The following is a 10866-nucleotide window of genomic DNA, read 5'->3' on the forward strand; positions in this document are numbered from 1 at the left end:
TGATCTTCAGAGGTACCTTCCAACCCCTACCTTTCTGTGATTCAGTGAAATGGGACCATGGGAGAAGGAGGAGCAGCAAAGCTCTGCAGCAGACACGACGTGCAGTAAAGGTGACAGGAGAGGAGGGAAAGCTATCCCCTCACGCTTATTGGAATTTCAGCTGAAGTTCTGGTGGATGCATCGCAGTCCCGTATCTTCCCTCCTGACTTGTCCTGGGAGTTTTCGCAAGGGTTGGCTGCTGCATTCTACAGCCAACAGTTATGCCTTTGCTGTGACAACGCATTGACTAAAGCCCACAAGCTCCTGCTTAACCAAATAGCTAAGCCTCACTGCATGCAACTCATTCTGCTTTCCAAGTGATTGCACACAGTGTGCCATAGCATACAGCTTCTCCTTTTCAGAACAATAAAAGCAAAAGAGGTTAAAAAACACAGATACAGGCAAGAAAGACCAAGACAACACCTTTGAGACCACACCAATTCCCATTTTGCCTTTTCTGAATGAATTTTTTCTTTAGACGGGCTCTTTCGAGGAAATCTGCAGTACTGCTGGGAATGAGGGCAAGCTGCCTGGAACAGAGCTCGGTGTTGTCACAGCCCTTAGGCCAGGTCTGCGTCAGGGGACTGCAGCCCGCCTGCGCAGACCAAGGGGTGCCAGGTAGTGCCGAGCCTGACGGCAGGAGTAAGCAAGCTGGCAAGGCACCCAGGGCTGGCCTAGTCCAGCCCAGGAGCAGGTGAGCAGGACCTCTGAGGAGCTGCTCATTTCCTCCCGCCTGTCGGCCAGTCCTGCAGCTTTTGTCACCTCGCACAAGGACAGGACTTCTGTCACCTGATGTGGGTAGCATGTGAATGGTCATGGGAAAAGGTGACCTTAAGGATACACCTGAATGTAAGAAGGTGGTCGCTCTGCAAACCTGCTCAGCTAGCAAGGTTCGACAGGATATCAGATACAGAGAAAGAAAGGCCTTTAGATTTTTTTCCTGCAATCTAAATTCTCACCTATCCTTAATTTGGGTTAATGCTCAGGTTATCAGCAAGCCTTATGAACACTGTCGAAAGTGACACAACTGCAAATAAATCCTTAGAGTTTTATCCCATACTATCTATCAAAAAGTTTTATGAATGCAAGAGCAAAAAAAAATAGCTCAGGTGACTACCCACTTGCAGAACAAGAGATTCTTTATCATTTTCCAGACGAGCCAGCCTTTCTTGATACACATCTCCATTCCCAGATATGTGTCCATTAGTCTGAAAAAGACAGCAAATATTGTGTTGTCAGCTATCGTACCATAAGCATCATTCAACATTATCAACACACTTAAGAAGTATTTTTAGTCTGCATAGTTCGAGAACAGATTTAAAGTATTCTCCAGCCTGCAAAGGGTTACAAAGCAAATAAACTGTCAACAAAGGATACAAGACCACCATTCAGGACAAGAATTGTTCAGCGGCTTAAAGATGAGAAAGGAAGAACCTTTTTGTGACCCAATTCCGCAAAATTCACATACTGTGCATTCAGCGTTTTGTTAACAAAATTTGTGCTCAATGATGTACTATGCTAAGCCATACTTGCAAAGAGACAAATACCCCGAGACATTCAGCAAGTGAAAAAAATCAACATACAATCTACAAAATGTGCATTATGCTTCTTGCAAGTCAAACATTTTTTTCTAAAACACACAGTAAGAGACATCCTTTTATATCAGGCACATTTTACTGGGTATGGGTGAGCATCTGCACTCTAAACGCATCTCTTTATAAAGCTGCCTGAGGCTAAGGAGAAACAAGAATACATGTTAATGCTATCAGAGAGTTCAGAGGAATCAGCAACTTACTTTCTTCATAACAACTTCAATGCTTTTGAGCAGCGAGAAGGATTTTACTCTATCCATATTCAAAGCTGTCTCAAAGCACTTTGTGGTGGACACCTCAATCAGATTTCAGCTCAGGAAAGAAATTCTTGTTCCCACCATTGCATAAATCACTTAGAGGAGCCTGAGAAGCTGCTCTGAAATCCAGAGCACCCAGCACAGAGGCTCTCACCGACTCCAAGGTGCCTTGATCTCCCTCTGAATATGTGATTAAAAGAAACTGGGTGACTGATCCTCATGCAGCAGCACAACCTTGCCATGAGAGGCCACCCTCCATGTAAGAGCTGCAAGCCTCGACCTCCTGCTTTGAATCCCCCGCTTTGAATCCCCCTTTCAAGCAGCCCATCTCCCCTCCCAGTTGCAGAGGATGCCTCAGGAAATCTGCTGGCTAAAACCCCTTTTCTAAGTTACATGCCTGACTTTGGGTGACAAGAGAAACTGCCTTGTTTGAAACTGCAAGAATAAAATGCCCCCAGCACTATTTGAAGATTAGACGCAAAGCAAACAGGAGGGGGTACAAAGCATTTGACCTCACTGTAGTGCTCTCCTCAAGAAATGAGGCTGTGTCCTGGCAGCTTGTAAATCAGCATGCAGTTGCAAATGTGCCTCCCAAGCATACATGTGCAACTTTTACAGGGTGACCATAACACCTCCCTGAAATCACTAGAGTTACAGAAGACTAAGAAAGGATGCTCCCTAGTAATTCGTACCAATACCTCAAACCATAAGAATACTCTGAATCTGAATTATTTAGCCATAAACTACTAGACATTCTGACCATTCGGAGAAGCTAAGCACCGAGGCAGAAGTACTCTCAACTTCTGAGTTTGCTCTGTTTTCCCTCTGACCTCTACCAGAATTTAGCTCATGCCACAGGATTTCCATTCAAGATGAGTGAGATCTTCAGCTTTGTAACAGTTTTAATTTAGGTGAAAGTAGTTGAAGAGCTTCCGAAGTAAATTTGTTAGCTGCTCAACTAGCAGATTATGCTTTAAATTCTGTACCTTGACTTGTATGCGAAATTTATAAAACGAAGGTTTTTGCATACTTTTGCTATTCCGTAGCTCCCTCATTTAAAGACCTCCAATGCATCTCAGGTACTCACAGCCTCCATGAATAGTGTGTCTGTATTTTGTAATATACAACACGTTTATCAATCTAGTGTCTCTCTGATGTAGGAGAGTGATATTCATCCCCCACTACAAGCAGGCAGCCAAGGTGCAAAGATGGTCCTCCATCCTGCCGGGGCTCACACGGAAGTCCTTGTCAAAGCAGAGACTTGACTCCCTGCCTCCCAACCGCCACATCAGCGCCCTAACCGCTGAACCTCCTGGTACCTCTAGTCAGCGTAACCAGACAAAAATTAACTAAAACCAAAGACTGCGTGAAGAACATATGTCGAGGTAAGTACTGGTTTCACGCTACGATGAAAATGTCTTTATGATGCTGTGAAAATCAACGAGGTGTTAAAGCAGGATGTTAGTCATTGTGCATAGCATCTTGCCAAGACACCTTTGTTTTTAAACTCTGTTCCCATTCCTCCAAAAAATAGCCTGTTTTGCTCAGCACATCATACTTGGTTTTAAAATAGGAGCTTTTAGAGAGTGAGAGTTCAGGCTGCAGCTGCACATTGCCATAAGAAAGAGGGAGGAGGTGATGGGAACCCCAAAAAGGACTGAAGATTGTTCTCTCACAAAACCAAATACAAAGATGATTTTGTTGGCGGTCACCAGAAATATTTTGTAAAAGCTGCATAAAAACAGGTCTCCTGTGGTACACCAAAACCAAAAAACTTTGTGTACAGCCCAACAGCAGTTTGCTTTTTGCCTGAAATGTTGTTAACTTCTACATAATACCCGGGACTAACTCTTCATTTTACGTATGAAAAGGCAAGAAAGTCACTGGCTTTGGTTACAGTGGGAAAAAAGATGAGAGCTGGGGAAAGGATGACACAGACAACACATGCTGCTATTTCACAGAGCAGCAGCCCCAGCACCTCTTACAGTGGTGCAGAGATCAGGGACCTGCAGGCAACGGCCACATGATGCCTTCCTGCATCTCTCCTCTGCACTGTCTTCAAAGGTAAAAAGTTGATACCTGTCAGGATTTTCCTCCCCGAGAGGTGAGGAAGCAAGAGAGGAGATGAAACACATGAAAAGAACAGGATAATGATGGCAGTAGGCAGAACTGAAGAGAAATGGAGAGGGAAGATGCCCAAACACTGGATGTGGGAAAGTGGTGCATCAGGAGATGGGGAGGAGGGAGCCCCAACGGGGATGAACAGTCTGCATGGAGGTCTGAAAGATGCCATGAGACCTGGTATGTGCAAAACCTGGGTGAGCAACACTCAGCGTGTCCTTCAGGAGGAGTTTCTTTCTACCTAGGGACCCGCAGCCTCCCCTGGGACTGAGCCTGGCAACTACTCACTCCGCAGCGCAACGGCTCCTCTGCTTTAACAAAAGAGAGAAGTAAATATTTGATACAAGAGCAACTGCAGTATTATTTGGGGCACTTGGTAGTTCTGAATCAAATTTGTATCATCAAAGTCAATACAGGACTAACATAGTTTACTCACTGTGTAAGACACACTTTGCCATTTTCCAAAGAAGGCTCTCTTCATCAGCAACTTAAAGTCTATGTTCAGTTAAGTGATTAGACTTAGCACATGTTTTCAATTTAGGGATTAATTACAAAACACTATATGGGAAGAGAATTCAGATTTGCCAATACTGATCTTAATCCTAAAAATAAAAGAACAGTTGTCATGATGCCACAGAGGCTTTGCAGAAGTTTGAGGTTAAGCATTTACTTAAAACGCCTTATAAGATCAGACCCAGTGCACTTCAAAACTCAGCAAGATATGTCTGTAACTAATCTGTTAAACATGCCTGTAAGCTTTGTCTGCAATCAGGTAAGTGTAAAAATCAACACTGCTCTGGAGGGAATTACTCCTGTAATAAGTAGATGCATCACCAAACTTTCACAACTTTCCTGCCCTCAGTCTTTAATCCATTTTTCCTGGAAGTGAGTTAGCATTCCAAACCACAGGAACGTTTCTAATAGCTGCTGGTTTAAGCCTAATACAAAAAAAAAAAAAAAAATCCTCAATTGCTGAATCCTCCTTTCAAAAATAAAACTTATTTTTCGCCTACTGCAGCTGATACCCTCATTTTCTCTTCTGCTTTTGAGACAAAATAAACAGAACAAATGACACTGTTCTTGCTGAAGATGCAATTTGATTTGTATAGAAGGAGCTGCCACTCCACAGCATTATTTTCTTGTACAGCAGATTGCACTGACTGTTTTGACCACCACAGCCCAGTCAACAGTTGGGCAAGTGAGCTGTCCCTGACATCTCTTTCCTGACCATCTGGAGTTAAAATAGATCTCATCAATATGCTTACGTTGTTCAGATCATTATCATACACATTACCCATGCTTAGCTAAGCACGGCTACTGCTGTTCTGCCTGTTCACTCAGTTTTAGGGACCCCTTTGCAGGGGGCCTCCTCCAGCCTCAGCCACCTCAACATCACTTGGCGTGCCACGGGCAGAGCTGCCAGGTTTTCCAAACAAAGTATTTGCCACTGTTTCTTCTGTCATACAGAGCTGTGACAGCTTTACCCTCCATAAGCGTTGATTCCATCCCAAATTCATACTGGTCCCACCTGTTTGAACACAATCCGTACCCGCGTTTAACCAGTTTGCATGGGAGCCCACCGCTGTCCTCCCAAACTGGCATCTCCTGCATTTCATGCCTCCTTACTCATCGCTCTGAATATCTGCAGCTTGTTCCACATGCTCCGGCAGCAGGCAGGCAGACGTGCTGCTAAGCTTTTCCTAAAGTTTACAGGTTAGTTCCTCCCTAGAGAATGAGCAGTGGGGGAAAAAAAAAGATGAAACCCACTCAAAACCCCCACATTATATTTTAAAGGTTTCTTTTCTGAAAGAAAACCAGCTTAAGACAGACCTTCACCCAGAGGAATTTACCTGAAACATTTTCTAAATATAAATAACACGGCTGTTGAATACGGAAGATGCACCGTTTCAAAATATTCCGTTTCTCCAACAGCAGCTCAGCTGGTGTGTGAGACAAGAGAAAGATGAAATCCTTATTCCCTACCAGCGTTGCCCAGCTATGGCTTGTCACCCGGAGAAATGCAGGAGCCAGAACAAACACAGATAGCCTTACCTTATTTAGCCAGACACAGTGTCCGTGAATGTCCCAGCTATACTCCATGCTGGTCATGACTATCTTCATGCATTCAAGGACGCGAGTGACTGTGGCAGGCAGCCAAGGCTGAGAGCTGCAGCCCCAGCACCAACGGTGCCGAGCGGCACCGTCAGGGCTCCTCTGAACCCAGACGGAGAGGTTAAGCGACGGCAGGTTCCCTCTGTCTAACCAAGGACGGAGGCAAACGTGGCAGCGGAGTGGGAGATGTGGGAAGCAGAGCACGAAGAAGCAGCAGCAGCGCTCCTCAGGCGGAGCAAGCAGCTCCTCTGGGGAATTAACACATCAAAGCCCGGGAAGATCAACCCTTCTTCCAACCTGAGCCTGCCGCTGGGATCCCAACACACAAAGGCCAGGCAGCAAGGCAGAGGAGGATGCAGGCAGAGTGGTGCAGAGTTGTGTAAACCTAACCAGGAGTAAAGGCAGCCCCACGCAGGTGGCAGCTGGCCATCTTGACTCTCGTTCCTTGCTGCAAGAGCAACCCCCTCCTCCGCACCCTCCTGGCACTGTGTAAATCATCCAACCCAAAAACACACAAGAAAAGAGAGATTCCGATCCCTTTACCTGACTACAAGGTAGACAGGAGGGAATTTTCTTTTCTTGATGGGCTATTAATTGCAACAGCTGGAAGAAGACGTAATTCACTTGTAGGTGCCAAGAAAAAGAGGAAGGAAAAAGTTCACTCAACTGTCCCAGGTCTCACGAGTGGCTTGTCTCAAGATTATGTCAGACTTAAGAAGCATGTAAAATGCAACAATAACAACCATCCTCTGTCCTCATGTTTAAGTTTCAATTTACCCAGTAACAGCAGCAGCATAATAAATCCTTGGTATTTTTGACCACAGAGCCTAGCTCCGGGAGTCCTGTGATTATCCACAGCTTTTATTATTAAAAAAAACATTTACAACTACCGTTGATAGATAAAAATCTCAAAAGCATGAATACTGAATACCCCAGAACAAAAGAGCAGAGCAGAGGAGGAGCAGAAGCTGTGTGTTTTAACCCAGACTGATGTGTTTTGGATTGGGAATGGTTATTTTTGGTGGTTCTGACATCAGGGCTCCAGTGCAGGACCGCACAGGTTGTTCTTACAGCTGACAAACTCATATCCACTATGCATGAAGATGTCACGCCAAGACATGCTATAAACGAGCCCGTATTATCTTCCAGTGTTAAAAACACACCAGTCTGGATGCAGACTGGCAAGAAGCAAGGTCCTGTGTTTCAAGAACATTGAGAGGCAGACCTCTCACGGACAAAAAGTATTGCTGTGAGGCAGATTATGATGACAGACCGAAACGGTATCACAAGGCTCCTTTCGTATTGCAACCTGAGGAGGGATCTCAAACAGGTGTTTGGTGGTAAACGCCTATGTGCCACACATTACCATAGGACCTTTCGATAGCTAAACTCAACATAAGTACAAGCGGAGCCAAAAGAATGCACTATACGCCCACACCAAGATAATCAAACAACAAACTTTGGTTTGAAGACAAGATTTTTCCATGAATAAGAAACAGGAGACGATTTCTGGCTAAGCAAACTGCTTCCCCTACTTGGGAACCACCCTGTCATCCAAATAGGCCAATATATCTCTGTAAGATTACAAGCTATGTTTATCCAGCAAGGAAAACTTCTCTCTGAAATCTAATAGCCCCTCATATTAACTCTCATTACTCCCAGACACTCTCTGGAAGAACCAACTTGTTGGAGAAGTGTCAAAATCTGAGGCTGGTCTGTGAGATGACAGATCTTCTATTCACAGCAGCAACACTTTGGATTGTACAAGCCACTATGGGTACCACAGTTCAAATCAACTATCATCTTCAGATGAGCTGAAAATGTTCTTCAAGAAAACTTTGGAGGCCAAACAGAGTTTGTTTTGCTTTAAAGATCTTACAGTCAACTTCAGAAATTCACTTCTGGAGTGGAAAAAAAAAGGTATTTTTTATATATACATGTATATATTCAAATTCAGAAAGTCACTTCCAAAGCTAAAACCACAGTTGCACTTGCTGTGGATTTTAGAGAAAAAGTATTATCCTGGCTCTTTCATTCCAGGAGCACACGCTTTAAAGAGGAGAAGGCACACACCAGGACCCACATATACAAGTTCAGATCAGGAGCTTGGGAAAGCTGGCTTTGAGGTGTGGGAGGGGACTGTCCACCCACTTCTACCCTTCACTCTCCTTTTTAACAAGACACAGTTGGTTTCTTCTTTCTGGGAAGGCTGTTGCATAAGGTATATTAAAAAAAAAAACACCACCAAAAAACCACTGTCAAGAAACGTAATAACCAGAAAAAAACCTGTCTATTGTTTGTTTCAACTGAGAAAAACTGGAGCAACATTCACGACCGGGAACAAGGTTTCTCAGAATTATTCTTCAAGAGACGGATCTATCAGCTTCCAGCTGGACACAACAGGGCTGCCTTGGTCTTGCAAAAGACAGTTTCATTCAAAATGGTCTTGTTACTGGTGATGATGTTACAGATTACTCACACACTGTCTATATTCAAGCCAGAAGCTCCATTTTCACAGCATACAGTACATGTTTTATTAAAGTAGACATCAGAACTTATTAAACATTTCTGTTGATCAGGAGAAATCCGAAAAAAACTCCAAAATTTTGGAATAGTTATGATCTGGCTATGGATTTCAGGTCTGATCCCCAGTGAAAGCCCACAGTCACAATACAGATATCTGAGCTTAGAAAAGGCCTCAGTCCCTTTCCAGACTTTGAACAAATGGCCTCATTTGCAATTTTAACCATGACGTTCACCTGCCCTCCATTTGCACATGGAGACGTGAGCAGAGTTTCAGCAACATGGAGATCAGTTCTGAGCTGTAGACAGACAATTAGAAATAATGTGTCATAACTAAATTGGCTTATTTGCACAGCAGAAAGCTGCATGTACAACTTCTCCGAACTCCCTGTGGGGACCATCCGATGGATTCTCATGGAAGAGCTCTGCCAGATGTCCAGGCACTGTACGTGTGCTCTGGTGTCACATGTCCATCTGGCACCCACTGGTTAAAAAAAAAAAAAAAAATCAGCTTAAGGTGTTTTAACTTACTGGCCCTTCTGGAGTGCTTGCAGAGACTAACACACTGAAAGGAGCAGAAAGGAAGTAGTCACTAAGAAGTGGTACGGGGACACAGGGCAGCCAATTCTGGCATGGCAAAACTGAATACTCTGCCCCATTTCACAGAAGTGAGCAACTTTGGGAAACTGCTGTCAGACCCTTTTCCCAATTAGGGAATCAGCGGTTTCCCTGCAGGGGCCAGGACAGGATTTTTATCTTGTGACATGCTGGTTGGCAGCAGTGAACACTATTTTTGTTTTCCTCTGAGACACAAGAGACTTGCTTACAGCTTCAGATGGGATGTCACACACCAGTTCCAGCAGCTTGGAATAGACCAGTGAAGATTAAACCAATTTCAAAACCAAGGAGATGTCTTCCCTGCCTTGGTAAGGATGGGCATAGTTGCAGAAAGCCTTCCTGCAAATCATCTGGGCACTTCACGTAACATCTTCCTGCTCAGAGAGGGGCCGACGACACTGGTGACACCTGCAAATCCCATACCTGTAGCACAGTACAAAGTGTAACGTTCAGTCTTGCCTACTATGGGCTTTAAAGATGCCCGAGACTAGAGGGGAATAATTTCAGGCAGGCTGAGGAGAAGCATAGATGGAATAGCCATTTTCTGTAACCTTTGTACACACAATCCCTGCACATCTTTTCCAGTGCTCGGGAGGCACTAAGCTGAATGGCACAACAGAGCCCTTCCTCTCCCAGATGAGAGGGAGGCCATGGCTGCAATAAAAACCATCACTGTCTCATTGCCATGCGTTGATGCACATCACATGAGTCTGAAGGACCTTGTCCAGATCCTAACAGGCAGGCATCCCTAAATCACACACTTGCCATCACAGGGGGCAATGACTGGCCTTCATCTCAATCTGAACAGGCACTGCAGCCTCCAGCCAGGAGGGCTGCTGGGCCCCTTTACTCCAGAATAACATGCGGTGGATCAGCACCACTAAGCATGGACTACTGATGTCCATGCACACCACAGGTAGCAGTTAATTTTCCAAGGCTGTTTATTTAACATATGAACATTTTTTATTTATAAAGGACATACTTGCATGAAAGCTGTTATGTCCCTTGGTTTCTGCTCCACACAGAGCAGAGACTAGTTACAGCGATGTTCACTGCTGTATGTTATGCAGGAAGGAAACGCTGATGTCAATTTAAAAATCTGACTCGAATGTCATTTCCGTCTCCTCCTGATCTCAGCATTGGCTGCCATGCTTTGACAGCAGGGGAGAGATACAAATCCCACTGGAGACAGTGGGAAGACTCCCATGTGCTTCATTAAGTTTCAAGCATTTTCAAATGCACAGTTCAAAGAAAAGGAAAAAGCAAAACCAAAAGCTCTCCCCTCAAACCTTTCCACAAGAGCTACACAAGCAAGCCTGGCCGTGCTAGCCCAGGTCCCTGTCTCCTCCTGCAGCGCCGCGCACAGCCCGCGTGCCGCTAGATGGCACGTCCCGTCACCCAGCACCAGCCACAGCTCCATGCCTGCCAAACCTGCCCAAGTCCTGCACCCGCCATGCTGGGCTGCAACTGGGTGCTGAAATAAATACCTGCATCAAGATAAAAATGTTTTACACAAGATCAGCCATGGCTCCAGGCTGACTGAACCCTTTCTGAGGGGGTCTGATGCCCGTCCTGGGAAGGGATCAGGCGATAGTGGCTGCCTG

At 44.9% G+C, this 10866-nt stretch overlaps 1 protein-coding gene across 1 annotated transcript in view; it reads right to left on the reverse strand.

The window, feature by feature from the left end:
• Positions 1–1160: 1160 nt before the first annotated feature.
• LOC104617030 (liprin-beta-1-like) overlaps positions 1161–10866 on the reverse strand; it is a gene marked incomplete at its 3' end in the record, with an annotated part of 13229 nt that continues 3523 nt past the window's right edge. Inside the window, exon 3 of the mRNA XM_010282240.1 lies at positions 1161–1247. Coding sequence (XP_010280542.1) covers positions 1161–1247 — 87 coding nt within the window. The remainder of the gene's footprint in view (positions 1248–10866) is intronic.

The sequence above is a fragment of the Phaethon lepturus genome, unplaced genomic scaffold (assembly GCF_000687285.1).
Source record: "Phaethon lepturus isolate BGI_N335 unplaced genomic scaffold, ASM68728v1 scaffold3212, whole genome shotgun sequence".
Taxonomy (NCBI): Eukaryota; Metazoa; Chordata; class Aves; order Phaethontiformes; family Phaethontidae; genus Phaethon; species Phaethon lepturus.